This window comes from Hypanus sabinus, chromosome 1 (assembly GCF_030144855.1).
Source record: "Hypanus sabinus isolate sHypSab1 chromosome 1, sHypSab1.hap1, whole genome shotgun sequence".
Taxonomy (NCBI): Eukaryota; Metazoa; Chordata; class Chondrichthyes; order Myliobatiformes; family Dasyatidae; genus Hypanus; species Hypanus sabinus.
In genome coordinates this window covers 187,323,004-187,348,855 of record NC_082706.1, presented here as the reverse complement: position 1 = coordinate 187,348,855, position 25,852 = coordinate 187,323,004, and the positions used below count along the sequence as shown (strand labels likewise).

General features: G+C 40.9%; 1 protein-coding gene across 1 annotated transcript in view; it reads left to right on the top strand.

Annotated features, from left to right (window-relative positions):
• LOC132401314 (serine incorporator 1-like) overlaps positions 1–25,852 on the top strand; it is an 87,218-nt gene that overhangs the window by 48,920 nt on the left and 12,446 nt on the right. The window contains exons 5-6 of the mRNA XM_059983448.1: positions 8,668–8,805; positions 16,018–16,187. Of these exons, the coding sequence (XP_059839431.1) occupies positions 8,668–8,805; positions 16,018–16,187 (308 nt within the window). The remainder of the gene's footprint in view (positions 1–8,667; positions 8,806–16,017; positions 16,188–25,852) is intronic.

Below are 25,852 nucleotides of genomic sequence, written 5' to 3'. Positions count from 1 at the left end.
GGTGCCAGCTGTACAAGACAGTATACTTTATTTGCTGAGGTTAAGATAATTAAAAAAAATTGATCAAAATGAGAACACATGTTTTTGTTCACAATTTAGCATGTTTCTGTTCAAGTTTTAGTATGTAATAGGAATAAAAATGATCAATTTCTACAGCTGTGAAACAAAAGTGAACTGGAGGTTGTAAGAGGGATGAATAAAGGCCACCACCATGAGCATTGAATAAAGAATGATTGATGCTGGCTGGATCCCAATCTCTCAGTCTCATGAGAAAAATCTGGCAGGGATACATTTGCAGTACTGGATTCTGATAAACGTTATTGAGACTTAGCAACAATTTTATTCTTTAGCTTTATTACTGGTCATATTAACTTTGTGCAAAACTAAACCTAATTAATAGCAAGCAGATAGGTGCAGTTTACATCAACTTTCCCATCAAAAAAATCTTAGGGATTATTTTACTATCAAGGTACATACATGCCACCATATGCAACCCTGAGATTCATTTTCTTGCAGACATTTACAGTAAGTACAAAGAAACACAATAGAAACAATAAAAAATGCACAGGACACGACAGACAGCCAATGTGCAAAAGACAACAAATTGTACATATACAAAAAGAAATAAAAGTAAACAAAATAATAATAATAATAATAATAATAATAATAATAATAATAATAATAACAACAACAAATTAGTAAGCAATAAGTAAGATGAAGACTGTTTGAAAGTGAATTTATAAATTGTGGAAACAGTTCACTGTTGGAGTGAGTGATGTTGAGTGAAGTTATCCCCTCTGGTTCAACAGCCTGATGGTTGAGGGGTAATAACTGTTCCTGAACCTGGCGGTGCAGGTCCTGAGGTTTCAATACTTCCTTCTTGATGGCAGTGATGAGAAGGGAGCTTGGCTTGGATGGTGAGGGTCCTCGATGATGATGCTACTTTCCTGCGACTGCACTCCTTCTAGATGTGCTCAATGGTGAGGAGATCTTTGATGGGCTGGGCCATATCTACTATTTTTTGTAGGCTTTTATGTTCAAGGGCTTTTGTCTTTCCATACCATGCTATGATACAACCAGTCAGGACTCTCTCCACCGTGCATCTATCGACGTTCATCAAAATTTCAGATGACATATCAAATCTTTGCAAACTTCTAAGTAGAGGCACTACTGTACCTTCTTTGTAATGGGGCTTACATACTGGCTCAGAAGAGGTCCTCTGAAATGATAACACTAAGGAATTTAAAGCTGCTGACCTCTCCACCTCTTATACCCAAATGGGGACTGGCTGATGGACCTCCAGTTTCTTCCTCCTGAAGTCAATAACATGCTCTTTGGTTTTGTTGACATTGAGTGAGAGGTTATTGTTGTGGCACCACCCAGACAGATTTTCATTCTCCCTCGTATACACTGATTCATCATCACCTTTAGTTCAGCCGATAGCAGTGGTATTATCAATAAACTTAAAATAATGTATTAGAGGTGTGCTTAGCCTCATGGTCATAAGCACGAACTGAGTAGAACAGCAGGCTAAGCACACAGCCTTGTGATCCACCTGTATTGATGGTAATTGTAGAGGAGATGATGTTGCCAATCCAAACTGACCGGAGTCTGCAAGTGAGGAAATCAAGGATCTAGTTGCATAAGGAGGCATTGAAGTTATTGGAGCTTATTGATTAGTTTTGAGGGAATGATGGTTTTGAAAGCAGAGCTGTAGCCAATGAAGAGCATTCAGATTATATGCATCTTCACTGTCCAGATATTCCAGGGTTGAGCGAAGAGCCAATGGAAAGGCATCTGCTGTAGGACAAATTGATGTGGATCCAAGTCACCCCTTAGGCAGAGGTTGATACAGTTCATCACCAACCACTCAAAGTATTTCTTCATGGTGGATGTCAGTGCTACTGGATGATAGTTATTGAGGCAGGTTACCACGCTCTTCTTAGGCAATAGTATAATGGAAGCCAGCTTGAAGTATTTGGGTAACTCAGACTGCCGAAGCAAGAGGTTAAAGATATAAGTGAACATTCCATCCAGTTGATCAGCACAGGCCTTCGGTACTCGGCCGGACACCCAGTCTGGGCCAAGTGCTTTGTGTGGGTTCACCCTCCTGAAGGATGCTCTCATGTCAGCCTCAGAGACTGAAATCACAGGGTCAGTACTCTTATATTTTTGAATGCTGTAAGTTTATCAAAAGCCCGGAAAAGTGTTTGGGGATCAGACCATTGAATTGGTTAATGGGGCTGTGATTCTGGGAGATCAGTGGCTTCAAAGGTACTTTTAATGTCAGAGAAATGTATACAATATACATCCTGAAGTGTTTTCTCTTTGCAACCATCCACAAAAACAGAGGAGTACCCCAATGGATGAATGACAGTTAAATGTTAGAACCCCAAAGTCCCCCCAGCTCCCCCCCTCCCGTGTGTAAGTGGCAGCGAGCAATGATCCCCCACATCCCCCACCAGCCAAAAAAGCATCGGCACCCACCACTGAGCACTCAAGCATGCATCAAAGCAACAGCAAAGACACAGACTTGCAGTACCCTGAAGACTACTCGTTCACCCGGTATTTGACACACCACAGGCTCTCTCCTTCCCCCTAATAAGGGAGATAGAGGTGCCTCTGTTTTACAGTGAGAGGGGGGACTTAACAAATAACTCACTGGTTTACGATGTGAAAAGTCCGTTGCATCACTTTTTCTGTGCTCTGTGCTCAAAGATCTCAGGTCTTTAGGCACACAGCCATGATCTTCCGACTCCCACAACAGACCAATATCCTGCCGGGACACTGACCTTTGATCCACCCATCTCCAGAGCAACAAAATATCAGACCTCCAAAGGCAAGCGTAGCTCTTAGGCAGAGTCCTCGGTATATCGAGTAATGGCCTGTTGTGAAACCCCAAGAGTGGGTCCCATTCCTGCAAAGAACCGAAGTCAGTGTGTAACTCCAGGTCAGGGTCTTCAAAAGAACCCTGAAAGGGAAAAATAGATATTAAGGGTGGAAAGAGAGCTGTTTCCGAAGATGTGAGCAAAGGAGTCACTGTTTAGCGCCATCGTGACTAAGTACTATATGCACTATAAGTGCACTATAGGACATTTTGTAACATCACTTTGTCAAGTGGCTTCAACAGTAACCCAAACAAGCTGAAAACAGAACAGACTGCTCTTACAGAACTGCCAAAATGAAATACATACAGCATAAGAATAAAATATGAACCAGGACATTATATATGTATGATTTTATGGGCATCACTGAATCATGGCTGAAAGAAGATTATAGCTGGGAAGTTAACATCCAAGAATACACATTGTATCGAAAAGACAGGCAAGAAGGCAGAGGCAGTGGCATTGTTCTGTTGGCAAAAATCAAATCAAATCATTAGAAAGAGGTGACATAAGATCAGAAGGGATTGAATCATTGTGGATAGAGCCAAGGAACTGAAAAGGTAAAAAGACCCTAATGGGAGTTGTATATACAGACTCCCAAACAGTAGTAAGGATGTGGTCTATAAGTTACAACGGGAGATAGTAAATGCATTCCAAAAGGACAATGTTACAATAGCCATGGGGGGGGGAGGGGTTTCACTATGCAGGTAGATTGGGAAAATCAGGTTGGCGCGGGATCCCAAGGGGGAATATTCTAGGATGCCCATGAGAGGGCTTTTTAGAGCAGTTTGTGCTTGAGCCCACTTGGGGATCAGCAATTCTGGATTGGGTTGTGCAACGAACCAGAATTGATTAGAGAGCTGAAGGTAAAAGAACCCTTAGGGAAAAGTGATCATAATAAGATAGAATTCACTCTGAAACATGGGAAGAAGTTAATGACAGATGTATCAGTACTATAATGGAGTAAAGGGTATTACAGAGGTATGAAAGAGAAGTTGGCCAAGATTGATTGAAAAAGAACACTGGCAGGGATGACGACAGAGCAGTAATTGCTGGAATTTTTGGAAGCAATTCAGAAGGCACAGGATATATACATCCCAGAAGAAAAAGTATTCTAAAGGCAGGATAACATAACCATGGCTAACAAGAAGTCAAAGCTGACATAAAAGCCAAAGAGAGGGTTTATAATAGAGCAAAAATAGTGGGCCCATCTTCTATCCTGCCTCTTGAAAGGCCTTTGGGTTGTCGACTCTTAATCATCTGTGTGGTCATTGACAGGTGTCTCTGCCATAAGAGAATAGTGGGTTGGGTGACTAACCGCCACTCCTAGTGCAGACTTTCCTGAAGCTATCCAGTCTTCCCTGGACTCCAATTGCCCTTTCACTGCAGTCGCTGGATACCCAGAAGTTTCAATGAGATTTACAGGAATATGTTGTTTCCTGTCGGGCATTGCTGCCTACTGCAATTCCAACAGTGCCCTTAGGTCAGCTGCAGGTCATCAGCTGGGGATCACTACTCATTGATTTTTCACTCCCTTAGCCCCGGATTCATCTCCTTGTGGTGGAGCAGTGGCAGGAACATCTCCCTGCCACCCCCTGCAGTTTCCAATGGGGTTAGTCAGTCCCCCATCTTCTGTACTTTCTCCTTTGACAGAGCCAACAGCTGTCTTTTCCTCCCTCTTCAGCCATCTCTCTGGTGGCCCTCCTGAGCCTCACTCCAGTCACTGCCATATCACAAAGTAACCTTGACATCGATGTGCCAACGAAGCCCCCAGCACAGGGCAGATGATGGTTCTTCAACCAGCTTCCTTACACTCAGCTGCCAGTCTGAGTACTTCAGTTCTTCTGCTCGTGGGCAGCCTCCACTCCTTCCTCCCATGGGATGGTTAACTCAATGAAGAGGACTGTCTTGGCAGCCGTGGACCACAGTCCTATGTCTGTGCGAAGAGATATGGACAACATTGAGTTGAATTCAGTGAAAGGCAAAAAAAATGTTGCTAATTGGAAATTAGTATTTGCAGAAGTAATGGAAAAGTTTAATTTATATAAAGAAGCATAGAACTATCGAAGGCTGTGTTAAGCTTATAGAGTCTTGTACAGGAGATTGTGTCATATTGGGTGAAGTGGAAACAGACAGACAGACAGACATACTTTATTGATCCCGAGGGAAATTGGGTTTCATTACAGCCGCACCAACCAAGAATAGTGAAGAAATATAGCGATTATAAAACCATAAGTAATTAAATAATAATAAGTTAATCATACCAAGTGGAAATAAGTCCAGGACCAGCCTATTGGCTCAGTGTGTCTGACACTCCGAGGGAGGAGTGTATCTATTCGATAGTTAAGTCTATTATTTGTGACGTCCATGTTGGCCATCTTTAGCTCTGTCATGTTAGCCCTGGTGTCCCCTGGGCTGTGTGCTCAGCCTGCTGCTGTTCATGTTGCTGACTCTCAACTGCACTACCAGATCCAGCTCTAACCACATCGTTACGTTTGCTGATGACATAACAGTGGTTTGGCCTGATCAGCAACAGTGATGATACAGAGAGGCTTGTGGACTGGTTCAAGCACAGCAACTTGATTCTCAGCGTAGACAAGACTAACGAGATGATCGTGAGCTTCAGGAAGTTGCAGGCTGACCAGTACCAACTGTACATCAACAGCTCCTCCATGGAGAGTATCAGGAGCACCAAGTTTCTTGGAGTGGACATCACAGATGATACCACATGGTCCCCCAATACCGCCTCTTTAGTCAAGAAAGCACAGCAGCACCTCCACTTCCTGAGGAAACTGAGATGTGTGAGGCTCCTCACCCCCATTCTAACCACATCCTACTGGAGCAGCATCGACAGCAGCTGTATTACTATCTGATATGGGAACTACAAGGCATCTGCCGCAAGACCCTGCAACGTATTGTGAGGAGTGCAGAGAGAATCATCGACGTCTCAATCCCACTCCCCCACATACAGCAGAAATACTGCATCTGCCGAGCCCTCAACATTGTGAAAGACCTCTCCTGTTTGTCCTACAATCTTGTTGACCTCCAACCATTAGTCAGAAAGTACCACAGTATAAGAACAAGAACTGTTAGGCTGTGAGACTTCTGAATATCCTGCTGTCACCCAGTGCACATTATTAATGGCAGCACCAGTAGCATTATACTGTTGTTTATTTAACTGTATGTTCTATATGTACTTTATGACAACTTGTACACCTTTGAAATATTTTTATTATCTATTAATATTATTGTTTTAATATTATTTTTGTGCTGTGTGTGATTTATGGCAAAATTGTAAAGGGAACTGACCATTCTGACTACCAAAGGTGATTTTAGATTTGTAGCTTTTGCTGTAACTTGTTTTTTTTGTACATGTGCTATCCGTATTTCAATGTGCCTGCTTCTTCAAAACATTAATACCCAGATTCTAATCTTGAGTCTAAAAGTCGAGTTTACTGTCATATAAAAGTCAGACCAGTGTCAGAATAGTTTCCTTAAGGAGAAATCTTGCCCGACAAAACTGTTAGAATTATTTGAGGAAATAACAGGCAGGATAGACAGAGGAGAGCCAGTAGCATAGAAACATAGAAAACCTACAGCACAATTCAGGCCCTTTGGCCCACAAATTTGTGCTGAATATGTCCTTACCTTAGAAATTACTAGGCTTACCTATAGCCCTCAATTTTACTAAGCTCAAGTACCTATCTAAAAGTCTCTTAAAAGACCCTATCATATCCACCTCCACCACTGTTGCCGGCAGCCCATTCCACACACTCAACACTCTCTAAGTAAAAAACTTACCCCTTACATCTCCTCTGTACCAGCACCTTAAAACTTTGCCCTCTCGTGCTAGCCATTTCAGCCCTGGGAAAAAGCCTCTGACTATCCACACGATCAATGCCTCTCATCATCTTATACACAGTAGATGTTGTTAACTTTGATTTTCAGAAAACCTTTGACAAGGTGCCACACATGAAGCTGCTACACAAAATCAGAACCCATAGTATTTCAGGAAGGATACCAGCATCGACAGACGATTTGCTGACTGGCAAGAGGCAAAAAGTGGGAATAAAACAGGCCTTTTCTTTTAGCCACCAGTGACTAGTGGTGTTCCACGGGGGCTGGTGTTGTGACCACGCCTTTTCGCATTATATGTCACTGATTTGGATGATGGAATTGATGGCTTTGTGGCCAAGTTTGTGGGCGATATTAAGATAGGTGGAGGAGCAGTTAGTGTTGAGGAAGCAGGGCGTCTGCAGAAGGAAATAGATGGATTAGGAGAACGGGCAAAGGAGTAACAGAAGGAATACAGTGTCAGAAAGTGTATGGTCATGTACTTTGGTAGAATGAATATAGACTATTTTCTAAACATGGTTAAAATTCAGAAATCAGACATGCAAAGGGATTGGGAGTCCTCATGCAGGATTCCCTAAGGGTTGACTTGCAGGTTGGGTTGATGGTAAATTACGTCGCAACTACCCTCCAGATCTTGCAGTGACTGAGAAGAAAAACTCCATTGGTTAGTATAGATATGGTGGGATGAATGGCCTTTTTCCATGCTGCAGGACTCTTATCAATTTAAAAGCCAAGTGCAGCAACCAGAATCATGATGGGACATTTCAAAGGTTCAAGGGTCCAATTTAATGTCAGAGAAATGTATACAATATACAGCCCGAAATGCTTTTCCTTCACAACCATACAGGAAAACAGAGGAGTGCCCCAAAGAATGACCGACAGTTAAACATGCGAGCAGCAATCCCCCCTCCCCCACTAGCAAAATAAAAGCAAGTATCAGCACTACCACCGAGCACAAGCGTGAGCTAGGCAATAGCAAAGACACAGACTCGCAGTTACCTCAAAGGGTTCGCATTTCATCCAGCATTCAACAAACCACAGGCTCTCTCTCTCTCACTAATAAGGAGAGGGAAGCGTCTCCCATTTTCACAGTGAGTGGGGGGGCATAACAACAACTCGCTGGTTTACGATGTTAAAAGTCCGTTTCGTCACACTCTTACGAGCTTTGTGCCCGAAGGTCGCAAAGATCTCGGGTCTTCAAGCCCACAGCGAAAGATTTTCTGCCCTCCCCCCGACAACACACGAGTCTCCTGCCAGGACACTGACCCTCGATCCACCTGTCTCCAGAGACCAGAGATCTTCAGCTTCCAAATACCAGTGGGACTCTCAGGCCGAACCGGCATTTCGGATAATGGCCAGTCCTGAAACCCTGAAAACGGGTCCCATTTCTGCAAAGAACCGAAGTCCGTGTTTAACTCCAGGCCAGGGTCTTCAAAAGAACCCTGAAAGGGGAAAGTAAGGATATTAAAGTTGGAAATAGAGCTGTTTGAGAAGATGCAAGCAAAGGAGTCGCCATTTAGCGCCATCTTAACTCCGCCTCCACATCCGGGTTTGATAGAATAACTTAGAATGTTGAGAATAAATCCTGTTGCTTCGGGATAAATAAGTGTGATGTTCCATTAAATGTCAGAAAGATTATTCTAGATTGATGCATATTGCACCATTACAATATACATTACTGTGGAATAATGTGGTAATAGGAGACTATGACAGGTAATGGCAAGAAATGATACTCAGTTTTAGCCTAAAGAGATGCCCATGGATTCACAGAAATACCAGACAGAAAGAATCTTGTGGCAGGTCATAGTTGATGAGACCTTCATTTATGTGGTCATTTTACATAAAAGTAAAACTTGAGGATGATGTGGATTAGTATACAGCATTTGCAGTTTATTTTAAAAAAGATTAAATATTATTCCCCATTTAGTGTCATTTGGAATTGGTTCAGCTGGTGCTTTTTGTTTCATCCTAACACAACTGGTCCTGCTGATTGACTTTGGCAACTCCTGGAATGAATCCTGGCTGAAAAAATCAGAAGAGGGCGGATCGCGCTGTTGGCATTTTGGTATGTACCCTTATTATTTGTTATGCACTGATGATGTTTCATCAGCGGGAAGCATTTTGACAGTCAAGATAAAGGACATTATGTTCTAAATTGTTAATCAATTAAAACATAAGTAGAAAAAGATCTATTTCATTTTTATAAATAGAAAGTAAATGGACATCAGATAATATGATCAATCCTTAACTGCATAATATAAACTTAGTCCAAGAATCAATTTATTCATTTCTATTAATGCAAGTCTTCAAAAACTGACAAAAGGTGAAATCTCAGTTGGATGTTTCAAATACATGGTAAACTAATTAAAATGTTTTACTGAGATCTTTTAGTCCATTCCGGTCATATAAAATATCCTTTAGTATTAATTACTAGCATTACAAACTTAGCATTTTTTTTCCCATTTGCAAATCAAAAGCAAATTAACAATATCTCAAGGAAACAAAATTTCCCATCCCCGTTTGACCTTGTGTATGTGATTCTGGAGTCACAGCAATGTACTGACTCATAATCGCTCTCTGAAATGCTTTTTGTCAGGGCCCACATTCCTAGAGGAGTGCATCCTGACCTTAACAGCAATTTAAAGGAATCAAAGTTAAAAGTTCAGGCAGGAGAGACTGCAGAGGCTGGAATAGAGAGCAACAAAGTGATGGGGCAACCCAGACAGCATCTATGGAGGGAAATATACAATCTGTGCTTCAGGCTGAGATCCTTTAAGATGAGTTGTCTCAATCTGAAACATCGACTGTCCATTTCCCTCCACAGATGCTGCCTGACCTGCTGTGTGCTGTCATGCTTTGTGTACTTATATTAAAAATGCAGATTCTTTCTTCTCACAGTTTTAAACATGAAGTGAACAGAAAATCAGGGTTGAAATTTAAAGAGATGCTCATAATTAAAGGAAAGTGTCAAAATCAAAACAGAATTCTACAATGCAAAAGTCTGCAGGGAGCAAACGAAAATACATTTCAGGGCACGAGTCCCTTGTTCAGCATGAGATTGCTGTTCAGTGTGAGATTGTTGTTCTGTATGAGACTGTTGCATTCACTCACCATTGCATCCTGCCAAAGGACACAGAGGATTTTTCAAAACTACAGCTGCATATATCAGCTAAGTGATTAGTCTGTCACATGGTGGTTGTATATGACCTTTCAGGTGAAAAATGCCAGAATTTTGTATCTGGCTAAGTATATATGTGCTGTAGAGAAAACAGTTAAATGTGTTGTTTTGTGATGGGAGTACAGTGCAAGACATGAAAATTACTGTAAGTTACAAAATAAATAAATAGTGCAAAAAGATAAACTATGAGGTAATGTTCATGAATTCATGGACCATTCAGAAGGTTTGGAAAAGGTTTTTAAAATGTTGAGTGTGGCTCTTCAGGATATTAGTGTTAAAGTGTAATCCAGAACTGAAAATCGATTTCTCCTTCCGATGAACAAAGATTCCCCTCCCCCTTTACTACCCACTCTGACTTTTTACTTCTCAGCTGCCTATTACTTCCCCCTGCCCCCTTTCCTTTTTCCTATTGTCTACTCTCCTCTCCTATCAGATTCTTTCTTCTCCAGCCCTTGACCTTTCCCAATCACCTAGCTTCACCTCCCAGCTAGCCTTCTTCCCCTCACCTTTTAATTTGGGCATCTCGTCCTTTCCCTTTCAGTCCCAAAAAAAGGGACTTGGCCTGAACTGTTGACTGTTTGCTCTTTTCCATAGATGCTGCCTGACCTGCTGAGTTCCTCCAGCATTTTAAGTGTGTTGCTTTAAAATTAAAAGCAGATAAAAAGAAGAAATTGGGTCCCAATGGAATGATCAAAATCATTCAATCCTATAAGTATTCTTCACCCTCTTTGTAATGCCTGTTATAACTAAGGCTATCCGCCCTGGTGATGGTCCAATGTCTAAACAATATCTATAAACTGCTGCTGAAATGGGAAGCGTTTTCCTTTGGACTGATGAATGAGAAGTCCAAGATAAGTGACATCGATTAGCTAACATCATAGATTTCTCTATTAGGATCCCCAGCAAGATATAATGAGCATAATTGATCCACAGTGAGATATGGCAAGATGAGGGTGACTACAGTTTACAGCATCACAATATACAAAGCTTTGTGGCTTCAGTTCAAATAAGGTCAGGGAAATGTTCTCATCCTTACCTCCTGTCACACTCAATCTTTTCCAAGATCAACGTCACAATTGAAAACAACCTTTCAGTTCCGTCTTTTGTGCAGGTGATCAATAGCAGAATGGGCAAAGAAGTGGTAGATGGAATACAGTCTCAGGAAGTGTCTGTTCATGGACTCTGGTACAAGGAACAGAAGTGTAGAAGAGTTTCGAAACAGGCTGAAAATTCAAAAATCTGAGTCTGAGGTACAAAAGGACTGGGGAGTCCCCGTGCAGGATTCCCTAATGGTTAGTTTGCAGGTTGAGTTGGTGATGAAGCAATCATTTCAAGAAGACTGGAGTACAAAAACAAGGATGCAAAGCTGAGGAGTTGTGAGCAATTGTAGTATTATGAACACTTTTTGGGCCTCTTAGCTAAGATGTGCTGACTTTGCAGAGGGTTCAGAGGAGGTTCACGAGTACAATCCTGGGAATGAAAGGTTTATCGTATGAGGAGTGTTTGATGGCTGTAGCCCTGTACTCGCTGGAATTTAGAAGAATGAGGGGACACTCTCGAAGCCTATTGAATATTGAAAGGCCTAGATCAAGTGGATTTGGAGAGAATGTTTCCTATAATGAGGGCGTATAAGGCCAGAGGGCAAAGACTCAGAATAGAGAGATGTGTACTTAGAATGGAGATGAGGAGGAATTTATTTAGTCAGAGGTGGTGAATCTGTAGAATTTGTTGCTACATACAGCTGTGGAGGCCAGGTCAGTGCATATATTTAAGGCGGAAGCTGATGAGTTCTTGGTTAGTCAGGGCATGAAGGGTCATGGGGAGAAGGCTGGAGAATGGGGTTGAGAGAGAAAATGCATCAGCCATGATGAACAGACAGAGCCGACTGATGGGCCAAATGGCCTAATCCTGCGCCTATCTTATTGGTCGAAAGCATTTTATTTTCCTGAACAAACACCAAACACATGTCTAAAATTGTCTTGTATCCTAAATTTGGTGTTAGTATCAACTTTGCAACGATCTTTTGTACCACTCTGTAACAAAATCAATAATAGGCCTTTCTGGAGTTTTGTTCCTTCTAATCAGAAACTGATATGTAGATGATGGCTATTTACTGACTGATAACAGAGAAAGAATAACTGATTGATCATTCAGAACAGGGTCATCTGACAGAGCTGTTAAATTCATTTCAAGTGCCTACAGATATAGAAATGGCAGAACTTTGGAAGCAAAACAGGCAAAAAGCATAAGAATTTAAACATTTAAATGTTTTGACTTGTGAATGCCTGAGAGTCATAATCCCTTTTGTACAGACATTAGTGAAGATCTTCCAGAATCTCCTGGATTCTAGAATGGAATCAATAAGTTCAATATCACAGTTTAGGGGAGGAAGGAGAGAAAGATTAGCGAATTATGTACTTTTGCCAATGACATGTTGGAATCCATCATTAAGCACTTAGGAACAAGATATTTGAAACTCTTAATATGATTATACTGCATCAAAATGGTTTTATGAATGAAAAATCTAATCTGACAAATCTAGTTCTATAAAGATGAACAAGTGGAAGGTGTGGGTTTAATGTATCTGGATTTTCTAAACACATTGATAAGATACCACACTAGCCTTTTTTTGTGAAACTCAGGAATTATTTGTACTTCAAATGATTGGAATAGTCTCTTACCCTCGGAAGGTCAGTCAGTTCCTCATTGCATTGCCTTCTCACTCTTAACTACCCACTCACCTGGCTTCACCTATCACCTTCTAGCTAGCCCTCCCTCTCCTCTGCACATCTCTTTATTCTGATATCTTCCCCCTTCCTATCCAGTCCTGAAGAAGGGTCTTGGCCCAAAACTTTGTCTGCTTATTCATTCCGATCGATGCATCCTGACCTGCCAAGTTCCTTCAGGGTTTTGTGTGTGTTACTCTGGACGCTGCCTTTCTGAAACACCGCTCCCTAAGGATGTCCTGGGTACTTTGTAGGCTAGTACCCAAGATGGAGCGGTCTAGATTTACAACCCTCTGCAGCTTCTTTCGGTCCTGTGCAGTAGCCCCTCCATACCAGACAGTGATGCAGCCTGTCAGAATGCTCTCCATGCTTACCATTTAAGTGACAATATATAATAATTATAATTAACAGCAAAGCCCAAGCTTTGATGTTTATGTGCTGGAATCTCAGGCCACAGAAAATTAAGTCCATGAAAATAAAAGTAAAAAATTGCAGACACTGTAAGTCCAAAACCAAAATAGTAAATGTCAGAAGCACACAGAAGGCCTGGTGACATCCATGGGAAGAAGAAGAGAGCTTAACATTTTAGCTGGAAGACCCTTAGTCAGAACTAGAAAAGAGATTAAAAAAAGTTTGTTAAGGTGGGTAGGGGAAGGTGCTCTCTCTGCTTGGATAACCAGAATAATCATGGGGATAATCTGGAAAAGAAACTTATTTTGTATTCCAATATCTTCACTTGCCGAAAAGTAACCAATAGTGTTCTAATTTAGAATTTACAGTCACTGGACCTCTGTCCCTTCTTCTAATCATGCAAAGCTCAAATATTGGGCAAGATTGCTCTGGGCTTGAACTGTGTCTCACATTCACCTTTCACATGATACCTGTGACAGTACTTAACTTCCGCTGCCACGTAGATATTAAATACAAAATGTCCCGATGAAGGGCTTTGACCCAAAACATTGACTGTTCACTCTTTTCCACAGATGCTGCCTGGCCTGCTGAGTTCCTCCTGCATCTTGTGTGTATTACTTTGACTTCCAGCATATGCAGATTTTCTCTTGTTTGTGACATTGATATTAAATCCCGATAACTTCATTGCTGCAGCCCTTTGGCCAGGCAGAGTGAATGGCGTAATTTATCAAGCCCTGTCCTGGTGTTGCCCTGATGGCTTTCTGACCCTCAGTACTTTTCAGAGACTGTGATATAAAGAGTTGAAATTTATTTAAATAATTAAAAAATATAAGATATTAATAAAAACCAATAAATTAATTTAAAACAATATTCAGCATCAGTAAGTTAAAAAGATGAACATTTTAAACTGATTTTTGAACATTCTACAAATATTATGGCACACAATGTATCCATTGTACTTAAACAATAAGAAGTTATTTAATGAAACACATGTAATTGCAAAGGTTAATTGAACCTAAAATTCAACTGCTTATGTTCTTAAAACAAATGAATGAAGTTACTTTTCCTGCACCAACTCTGACTTGGTGGAGGTTTTTAGGCACAATCCCTAGCATAAGCACTGCAGCTTTTTGCTCTGCATCTGCCCTCTGAGAACATTTCCCTGTCAAAGACAAGCAATAGGGCACTTGGGCTGTCCTGGAGTACGGAGTTCAATTCTAGTGCTGTCTGTAAGGAGTTTATATGTTCTCCCCATGACCGTGTGGATTTCCACCAGGTGTTATTGATGCACCATCAATAACTCTCTGAAATGTGAGGCGAGATATCGGCTTTTATTGACTGGAAGAAAGAACAAGCAACAATTGACCACATGCTACATCCTGGAGACTGAGGGCAGGGCTCAGGCCTCAATCACCTTTATACCGGGGTCTGTGGGAGGAGCCACGGTCAGTGGGAGGAGCCACAGGAGCAGTCAGTGGGGGGGGGGGGGGGGGTGTGTCCAGACAGGTATATGTAGTTCACCACAGTTATTTAGCAATACATCATGGAATAGGTCTTTCTGGCCCTTCATTCCAGCAATTGTGGACTTCAGAAAAGGTAAGATGAGGGAACACACACCAGTCCTCATTGAAGGATCAGAAGTGAAAAGAGTGAGTAATTTCAAATTCCTGAGGGTCAATGTCTTTAAGTATCTAACCTGGACCCAACATATCAATGCAGCGAAAAAGAAGACATGACAACGGCTATATTTCATGAGGAGCTTGAGAAGACTCAATTTCTATAGAGGTAGCAAGGAGAGAATTCTCAGTGGCTGCATCACTTCCAGCATCTGCAGAATCTCTTGTGTTTGTCATTTCGAAACTTGTGCTTTTGGAGACAAGAGAAAATCTGCAGACACTGGAAATATGAGCAACACACACACAAAATGCTGGAGGAACTCAGCAGGCCAGACAGCATCCAGGAAAAGAGTACGGAAAAAGTTTTCCGCCGGAAATGTCGACTGTACTCTTTTCCTCGATGCCGCCTGGCCTGCTGAGTTCCTTCAGCATTTTATGTGTGTTGTATTTTTACAAGTTGTTTTAATACATATCACCACTAGATGTCACCACATAACATGTTCAAAATCTGAATCTGAGAACTTGCTGCTTTTGACTCGTGAGCCCCAATTTTTCTTTGCTGGGCAACATCCCAGAACAAAAGCTGAATGTCTGCTTAATTAGTGTCTTCATGGAAATTTTTTTTTGCCTCCTTTTTAGAGATTGTTTAGGTGGAGGTAACTTGAAGAATGAGGAATATAAGCAAACTCTGCTCTTAAACTCAGAAAGATCCAACTAAGAAAACGCATCTGGAAAAATGAAAGCCTCAATAATATACCTTATATTACAATAATATCTTTAGATCTGGTGGTCATCTAGCTGATTGCTTAGAACCAAAATTGGGCAGCCCCACAGCCAGATTAGCCCTTCTCCCCACATGGAGCTGGTTGCTTTTGCTGTTGAAATTGAGCTTGATGTGTTAAAGGATTTAAACACCAGCCCATACAAAGCTAAATAGTTCAAACCGGAATGGATCAGCTAAAGCCCAGCTTTGCGGGGCACACACCTGGAAATCAAGCATCTCTGCACAAGTGAATGAATTCAGTCAGAAAATTGAGAATAAAAAGGGAAGGAAAAAAAATGCTTATGTGTCGTGAAAACCCAATTAGTTTCGAGAATAGCTGAGAGGAGCTGGCAGCAGGATAAAACATACAATTACCAGACAAGGTCTTCAAGATTGGGCAATATTTCAGCACTTTATTAAAGTGCACTTTTAGTTTGTGCTTTGTCATCCTTTCTAATGAATAGTACAAAGTGGCATTTATATCTTCTGCATAATAATCTGTGATTTAAAGACTTTGTTCTGAAGTTATTGGTGTTGTCATCGTAACATTTTAATCGCATTATTCTGTGTTCTGTCTTTTCAGCACTTCTATCAGTTACCTGTCTTAACTACGTTTTGTCATTAACCACTGCAGTCCTCTGCTACATGTTTTACACTGCAGTAGATGGCTGTATTGAAAATAAATTTGTTATTAGCTTCAACACACTTATTTGTGTTGTAGCTTCTTTAATATCAGTTCATCCAAAGATTCAGGTAAGCACATTATATGTATTGATCTCATGATGTCTTTTTACATGGCTGTATTTTAAAATGAATACAGGACATCAGTAATTAACACAAGCTTTATTTCTGAAAATATTGCATATTTTAAATGGATTTCTTTAAGATTTTTCTTTGTTCAAGAATTGGTATGATGATTAATAGATAGAAAGATGAGAGAATAATTTATAAATTAAAACAAAGTTTTTGCTCCTTAATAGTTGATTTCTTACCTGAATATAAGGAAAGTAATGATTATGAGGATGGTGACCTAGGTATTTTCAGCAGGATTTGTTTGATAGCCTGTTGATTATGGTATCTTGCCAATGAAATGAGCAAGGTTCATGGGATCATTTCCAGCTTCGCTAAATTATATGATTGATGTTTCAATACAGTTGGTAAAATTTCTGACTGAGAAACGCCATTAAAGCATCTAATTCACTAGTGCCTTCAGGGTAGGGACCATCCTTTCCCCGTGCTGTCTCACTTGCATGTCAGTCCAATTGCAGACAGTATGGTTGGCAGTTTATACCTTCAAGGCAACTAGGGATGAGTAATAAATGCTGCATTCCCAGTCTTACTGATGGAATAAAAATAATACTATGCTTTCTGTAGAAAAAAAGATGACATGATTATGACTCCTTCAATTAATTTCCAGCAAAAAGGAAAATATCTTGAAAATCTTTATAATAAAATTTGATATATTTTCTCATAGATAGCTTCTATAGCAACAGATGGGAGAACCACAAAGATCTTAAAGTATGAGGCTGTAGCTTGGATTGGGTAGGAGACCCTTTCTTCGGCTGTGCAACAGAAAATTGATGTTAGAATAAATTGTGAAAGCACAATAATCATAAGTTCAGGCGATGTAAGCAGCATCTTGCTGTCAAGTTCGGCAGATGGAGCACACACACGATATGCACAGAGTACTTAAAGAAAACACGGGATTCTTCTACCATGTGAAGCATTGGCCTCTTACACAGGCATGTGAAGGGCTCATTACCTCAAAGCGAAGTGTTCTAAAGGGCCACAAACAAATCTGACAATCACCCTGCTGTCTCCTGAGAATATTAAGAAGCCCACTTGCTGCTATAGAAGGCTGGCACCATTGACCACAGCGATGCTGAGTGAGGACCATTGTAATTTCCACATATTGCCTCGGATCACTGTAATGCTGCACGACCTGGATCTGCAGATCAGATGTCGAGGGAGGGCAGTTACGCACGGCTGCTTTGAGGGTGAAGGCATCCGCAGAACCTACCCTTCAGGCATCCGCAGAACCTACCCTTCAAGAATGTTTGTGGAACCGTATTCCTTTCACAAATCTACAAGAAGCAGTGAGTCCATGAGTTGTTTACCAAAGCCACTGCTGAAACAGTTCTGAGATCTTCTGCAGACATGCCTGGACTGTTCTGCTGGCTGTTATGGTAGTCATCTTAATCTCGAACCTCTGGATTGTTATGGCCCATGCTCTATTTGTAGTTTGCCTTGATCTTATTTGTTTCAGAAGCAGTGGCTTCCTCGATTGTTCCTTCAGTGGAGTGGATTAAGCTGAACTCTACACACAGATCTGTGAGCACTGTGGCATCATAAAGTCTTTGGAAGTGGAAGACTTAACACTTCATGTGTTTCAGCCTCTGTACAGAGTCCAAAGCACTTTATAAATCCAAACGACAGAAGTTATTATGCACTGAACACAACACTGAATGGGTGATCTTATGAAGTGATGTGTCATGGTATCTAAGGAGCAAAAATGACACCTGTTTTAAAGTAGTTTGCTTTCCTGCTATACTTACATGGCCACAGACTGGAACTCGTCATGCTAGATAACTACTTGTGCATCTGAACAGGTTTAAAATTTCAAAGTAAATTTATTATCAAATTACATATTTGTTACCATTTACTACCTTGCAGGCATTTACAGGAAGGAAAGAAATACAATAGGATTTCTGAAAACTTGTGCACAAACATAATTTTGAAAATATGCCTCTGAGGGTAAGAATAAGATGATTTGGCAGATGAGTGCATAGCTGAAGAATTGGTGCAGGGGGCAGGGGTTCAGATTTCTGGATCGCTGATCTCTTCTGGGGAAGGTATGACCTGTACAAAAAGGATGCGGTGCACATGACCTGAGGGGAATCAAGTTCCTTGTTTGCTAGAGCCGTTGAGGAGGGTTTAAACTCATTTGGCAGATGGGTGGGAACCAGTGTGATAGTGCTGAGAGTGGGGCAGTTGGTTTACAGTACAACTAGTTGCAGTGTGTAGTAAGACTGTGAGGAAAGATAGGGCAAGTTTGTAGTCAGTGGAATGCGTTAAAGTGTAACAGTGGGCCAAAATTGAAAAGGGTGATGAATACAGGACTGAAGGTGTTATATTTGAATGCACACAGCATACAGAATAAGATAAAGGATCTTGTAGCACAGTTAGAGATTGATGATATGATGTTGTGGGCATCGCTGACTCATGCTTGAAAGGAGATCATAGTTGGGAGCTCAACATCCAAGGATATACATTGTATTGAAAGGACAGGTTGTAGGCTGAGGGGGTGGGTGGCTTTGAAATCAAATTCTTAGAAAGAGATGACACAGGATCAGAAGATGTAAACTTCAAGAAACTGCAAACGTAAAAAGAATCTGATGGGAGTTATATACAGGCATCCGAACAGTGGCCAAGGTGTAGGCTACAAATTACAATGGGAGATTAAAAAAATGCATGTAAGAAGGGTATAATGTTGCAATGGATGTGGGGTATTTCAATTTGCAGGTAGAATGAGGAAATCAGGTTGATGCTGGATCCCAAGGAAGGGAATTTATAGAATACCTGCGAGATGGCTTTTTAGAACAGCTTGTGGTTGAGCCCACCAAGGGAGCAGCAGTTCTGGATTGAGTGTTAGGTAATGACGCAGATTTGATTAGGGAACATAAGGTAAATGAGCCCTTAGGAGACAGTAATTTCAATATAACAGAATTCACCCTGAAGTTTGAGAAGGGGAAGCTAAAATTGAATATATTTGTATTACAGTGCAGTAAAGGGAATTACAGAGGCATGAAGAGAAGCTGGCCAAAGTTGATTGGAAGGTGACATTAGCAGGGATGATGGCAGAATAGCAATGGCTGGAGTTTCTGGAACAACTCGAAGGAGTAAGATAGATGCATCCCAAAGATGTAGAATTATTCTAAAAGGTGGATAAGGCAACTGTGGCTGACAAAGGATGGCAAAAGAGAGGGCATATAATATAACAAAAATTAGTGGAAAGGTGGAGGATTGGAATTGGAGGAGTGGTAATAAAGGAAGCCTTTTATGGTTGGCTGCCAGTGTTGGTTGGTGAGCCACAGGGGTCGATGTTGGGACTGCTTCTTTTTACGTTATATGGAGGAACTGGCCAAGGTAGCAGGCGATATGAAGATAGATGGAGGGGCAGGTGGTGTTGAGGAGGCCGGGTGTCTGCAGAAGGACTCAGACAGATTGAGAGAATGGACAAAGAGGCGGCAGATGGAGTATTGTGTAGGATGTGGAAGCCACAGAAAGAGTGCAGAGGAGATTTACAAGGATGTTGCCTGGATTGGGGAGCATGCCTTATGAGAATAAATTGAGTGAACTTGGCCTTTTCTCCTTGGAGCAATGGAGGATGTGAGGTGACCTGATAGAGGTGTATAAAATGATGAGAGGCATTGATTGTGTGGATAGTCAGAGGCTTTTTCCCAGGGCTGAAATGGCTAACACGAGAGGGCACAGTTTTAAGGTGCTTGGAGGTAGATACAGAGGAGATGTCAGGGGTAAATTTTTTACAGTGCGTGGATGGAATAGGCTGCCAGCGACAGTGGTGGAGGCGGATACGATAGGGTCTTTTAAGAGACTCCTGGACAGGTACATGGAGCTTAGAAAAATAGAGGGCTATGGGTAACTCCAGGTAATTTCTAAGGTAAGGACATGTTCAGCACAGCATTATGGGCTGAAGGGCCTGTATTGTGCTGTAGGTTTTCTATGTTTCTGTGTTTCTCTGTAAGGAAGGGCATGGTGAAGCAGTTTGGTAGAAGGAAAAAACCATGGATTATTTTCTAGATGATGAGGAAACTCAAAAATCAGAGGTTCAAATTTTAATATCAGAGAATGTATAGAGTGTACAACCTGAAATTCTTACTCTTCATAGACATCCACAAAAGAAGCGAAGAGAACCCCAAAGAATGAACAACAGAAAAGCATTAGAATCTCCCACGCACAAGCAGGTGCAAAAGGACTTGGGAGTCCTTGTTCAGGATTTCCAAAATGTTTTGCAGGTTAAGTCGGTGGTAAGGAAGGCAAATGAAATTAATTTTGTGTGGACTAGAATGCAGAACTAGGATATAATACCTAGGCTTTATAAAGCATTGGTCAGATCACACCTGGAGTATTTTGAGCAGTTTTGGGCTCCTTATCTAAGAAAAGTTTTGCTGGCATTGGAGAGTGTCCGGAAGAGGTTCACGAGAATGCTTCCTGAAATGAAATCACTAACATATGGTTTCATGGCACTGGGACTGTACTCGCTAGAGTTGAGAAGAATGAGGGGGAGACTCATTGAAATATATCGACTATTGAAAGGTGTAAATAAAGTGGTTGTGGAGAAGATGTGTTCTGTAAAGGAGGAGACTAGGACCAGAGGGCACAGCCTCAGAATAGAAGGACATCCATTTAGAACAGAGAAGAGGAAGAATTTCTTTTGCTGGAGGGTGGTGACCTGTGGAATTCATTCACATGGACAGCTGTGGAGGCTAAGTCACTGAGAATATTTAAAACAGAGGTTGATCGGTTCCTGGTTTGTCAGAGTGTCAAAGGCAAGAGAATGTGGTTGAGAGTCGACATTCCAGGCAGAGGATCAGAAATTATTCATCTTTTTGAAGGGAATCAACTATTTATTACTCCCATTGATGCTGCCTGACCTGCTGAGTTCTTCCAGCATTTTGTGTGCATTGTTTTTATACTTAATCCCTTTTTTCCAGTTCCCTGATTTTAATTTCCATCATTAAGTATTTTTTTTTCTAAAACAGAAACAGTGGCTAGCTTCCAGTAGTGAAAGAAGTAAAATGGACAAGTTGCATTAACACACGTGCAAAATCAGAGGTTCACCCATCATACAGCTTAAACAGGTCCTTTCTTCTTATTTAATATTTAGTTGTCATTGTGATGCAAAGTTGTTGTCTGCTGTTCATGTTACATAATGTAACCAAATTTTGAAACATCACCCACTGCTAAGTTGCATTCCTTGTGAGCAGTGAAGGATGAATAGGTTACACCTTGCTTGGTGCGATAGTTTTTGATCCATTTCCTAATCCAGGAATGTACGTGTAAACCATGGTTGAAACTTCAGCATGGGAGTGTTGCATTATGAGAGACATTTTCTTTATCTGTTAATTTAAAGTAATGCTGCTCTGTTTGAGTAGATATAAAGGTTGGGCGTCATGGTATAGCTTAGCAGTTAGCATGGCACTATTACACCACAGTGCGTCGGAGTTCAGAGTTCAATTCCAGCCTCATCTGTAAGGAGTCTTTTCGTCCTCTCCATGGAATACATGTGTTTTCTCTGTTGTTCCGGTTTCCTCCTATAGTCCAAAGACATATTGGACGTAATTTGTCATTGTAAGTTGTCCCGTGATTAGGCTAGGGTTAATTCAGGGAATTGCGGGTGGCGCAACTCGAAGAGCTGGAAGGCCCTATTTTGTACTGTATCTCAATCAATCAATAAGTAAATAATCCATAACGCCAAAGGAATTCAGATGATGTCTCCAGAGTGACTTTCTCTCTTGAAGGTTGCCAACAAAAACAGCTAACTGCTGATTTACTTAATAACTGTTTGTAAGTACCTTACTGTGCACAAGGTAAAAATCACAAAACGGTGTCTTTATTTCAGAGAAAATTCAGTTTTATGATAAACAGAGAACAACGTAATAAAACCACTTGAATGATTCCATGTGCAGCAATATTGATTTGAAATTTAACGTTGCTGTTTTAAAGCAGAATATTTGCAAAAGTCTACCGAAAGCGGTGGACGTAGCCCAGAGACAAAGCCCTCCGCGCCTTCGACCATGTTTACATGAAGTGCTGCCACAAGAAAGCAGCATCCATCATCAAAGACCCCCACCATCCGGGCCATGCTTTCTTTTTATTTCAACCATCAGGCAGGGGGTGCAGGAGCCTTAGTTCCCACACACCAGGTTCAGGAACAGTTATCACCCTTTTACACCAAAGCGAATAACTTCACTTGCTTCAACTCTGAATTGCTTCCACAACATACAGACTCACTTTCAAGGGCTCTACAATTTCTGTCCTCCATTTTACTTTTTATTATTTGCACAAGTTGTCTTCTTTTGCACATTGGTTGTTTGTCTAGTTTTCTTTAAGTCCCATTATATTTCTTTATTTTCCTGTAAATGCCTGCAAAAAAAATCTCAAGTTAGTATATGGTGAAGTATACATAATTAGATCATAAATTTCTTACAAACTTTGAACCTTCAGTTATGCTGCAGACACTTTTTTGATGCTGGTGCATCAGGGAGGTCAATGAGTCTATCTGCGCTTGCATCTTGCCCAGTCACAAAGTGAAAAGGGATGATAATGCCCTTGCACCATTCACCACTGTGGTGCAATGCACTATGGATTGTGTGTGTACTACATTCTGTGCTTTCTATATTTAGCCTGGCAGCTTTATCAACTGATGGAATTCTTTGGCAGGGACTCAGCCACTGAGCAACCAAAAGCAGAGTACATAGGTGTGTGCTCCTTATCCCAGAAGCATTATCACTCATCTTGCACTGCTCCTCTGCTCCATGCTAATTCTGACATGGCAGGCATGTTAGAATCATGTAAGATCCAATAAGGTGAGAAAATTCACTCGGAGTTCTAGAGCTGTACAACTTTTGGCCCTTTGCCCTATCATCTCCACACTGAGCAATGTAGCCATCTACACTAATTCCACTTGCCCGCATTAGGGACATAAGCTTCTCTACCTTGACTATTCATGTACCTGCCTCGCTACCTCCTAAATGCTGTTGTTACACCATTCTCCACCACTTCCTCTGACAGCATTTTATAGATACACTCGAATATTAAATAATTACAAAACATTTAATGGAAACTATTAAAATCATATCCTGTGTGTGTGATTTTTTTCTCTGATAGTTCTTTTTATATGGAATAAAATAAATGCAGTATTCATCATCATGGCTGCTCATTTGCCCTCATTTTTACCTGCTCTGGTGGAAAGTGGCAGACCTGATCATTAAATCCTAAAGTAGGAATAGGTTTGGGTAATGTTGTTATTAATCAAGTCTACCCTCAGAGTTTTTCAGGGTTCTCAGGATGAAAATACCAAAATCTAAAAACTTAAAAGGGCTTACTTCTTACTAAATGTAAGTAGAGATTGACCATTTTACCAGACTCTGCCCACAGCTCCACTTTAACTTCCAATGCACACATCTTAGTTCATTTTTCAGAACAGCCTGAAAGGATCAGTCAAGTGTGCAGTTGGGATTGAAACCAATCTGGTGATGGTTTGTAGCATTCCATAGATTTTCAACTTCCTATAACCTCTTCCAATCTTCTTGTCAGCCCAGCCTGGCTTATCTGACCCATTTACTTCGAAGACCACTTGCCTAATTCATGATCTCCCTAACTCATTCTTGTACCTTCAAGCTTATTTGCCTACTAGTTAGGAGCTCTTTCAGCCCACATTCTCCCTCTTTCTGTTAGAGTGATTCAGAGCAGAAAGTCTTCTCAGACCCAGTCCTATCTTTGTCTGTGCCTTGATCCTACCAAGTCTTCTCAGACCCAGTCCTATCTTTGTCTGTGCCTTGATCCAACACTCCAGTCCCTCTGTCCAGGTGTGTACATTCCCTTCTGTGTATTTTCTATCTCATTTTCAAAACATTGCTTCTTTGTGACTATAGCTGTTCACATCCTCTCCCCTTTAGTTTGATTTGGGAAAACATGAAATTGTTCAGGAAAAAGAAAACAGAAGCATTTTATATACATGGTGAGGGATCACAGAGGATGGATATTATGATGTCTTGGATGTGTTAAAGAGGTTCAATGGTTCATTAAGTATTAAAGAATGTATGCAGTATACAACTCTGAGATTCATCTTCTCCAGAGAGCCGCGAAACAAAGAAAAAAATGTGGAAGTCGTTCAAAGAGAAACATCAAAACACCCCCTTTGCACAGAAAAAGAAAGGCAAGAAATTCATCAATCTCCCCACCAAATCCTCTCCTCCACACATAAAACACAACAAGAATATTGATCCCCAAACCTCTCCTCCCTCACAAAAAAAAAACTAGTGCATAATTCAAAGAAATCTAGCATGCAAGTAGGGAAGGCTCACAGAATTTATTGCTAGGGGTTTGAACACCAAAGTGAAGTTGTTATGTTTCAATTCTAAATGGCCTTTAGTTAAACTTCAAGTGGAGTACCTTGTTTTTTGTAAGGTGAAATATGTTAGAAGATGCTTAGAGAAGGATTAAAGGAAATCCTATGACAAAAGGTTAGAAGTGCTCTGCTTGTATCCCCTCAATAGGCTCCAGGATTTGATATTTCCACCTTTGGAAAACAGAGTCTGAATGGAGCATCTGAGTTATAAGGAATGATTAAATAGGTTAGGTCTTTATTCCCTGGAATGTAGAAGACTGAGGGGAGATTTGATGAAATTATGAGGGATATAGTTAGAGTAAATGCAAACAGGATTATCCTACTGAGATTGGGTGAGACAACTAGAGGTCATGGGTTAAGGGTGAAAGTTGAAATGATTGAGGGGAACATGATGGGAACATCTTCATTCAGATGGTGGTGAAAGTGTGGAACGACCTGTTAGTGGAAGTGGTGGATACGACTTTGATTTCAAAATTAAAGAGAAGTTCAGATGGGTATATGGATGGGAGGGCTATCGAAGACTATGGTCTGGGAGTAGGTGGATGGGATTAGGGAGTTTAAATGATTTAGCACAGAATAGATGGGTCAAAGGGCCTGGTTCTGTGCGGCAGTGTTCTATAACTCTATGACCCTCCACCATATATGTGCCTCTCGTAATTTTGTATGCTTCTAACACAGTTATTGCCTCACACTCATGGGGCTGGTGGAATAACTGTACCCAATCAGTTGCACAGCTACAGATAACAAGATGAGTGAGAGAAAGAGTCAGGGGGACTACAACGAAGACAGTATGACGAGAAAGGCTTGTGATCATCTTACATAGTACATGGACGAAAAGGGGGGAAGACAAAGATATTCACAGCAACTTAAATGGAAAATGGGCAGGGAAGTGGCAAAAAGAGGTGTTTATTTGTTGACTTCACAAGAATGTCATTCGTATCAATTGTAGCTAAGTAGATTAAGTGTTGCATTGAGCAGCTGCCAGGGATCTCCTTTAGTCTAACTTTTATGTTTTAGATTTGTTCATAATACCAAGTGTTTTTCAGAGCTGTTAAATTACATGGGGCATTTCAAAAGTCAGTTTAAACAATATCTTAAAATGCTTTGGTGTTATATGAGAACCGTTACATGATAATTTGCTTGGCAACTTTTACTCAGAGATTGCACAAGACTGCAGTGAGTAGCGAAGATTGCGATCAATAACATTTGAAAGAATGTCATTTGACTTACTGTCATATCCTGAAAGTTAAAATTAAGAATGCTT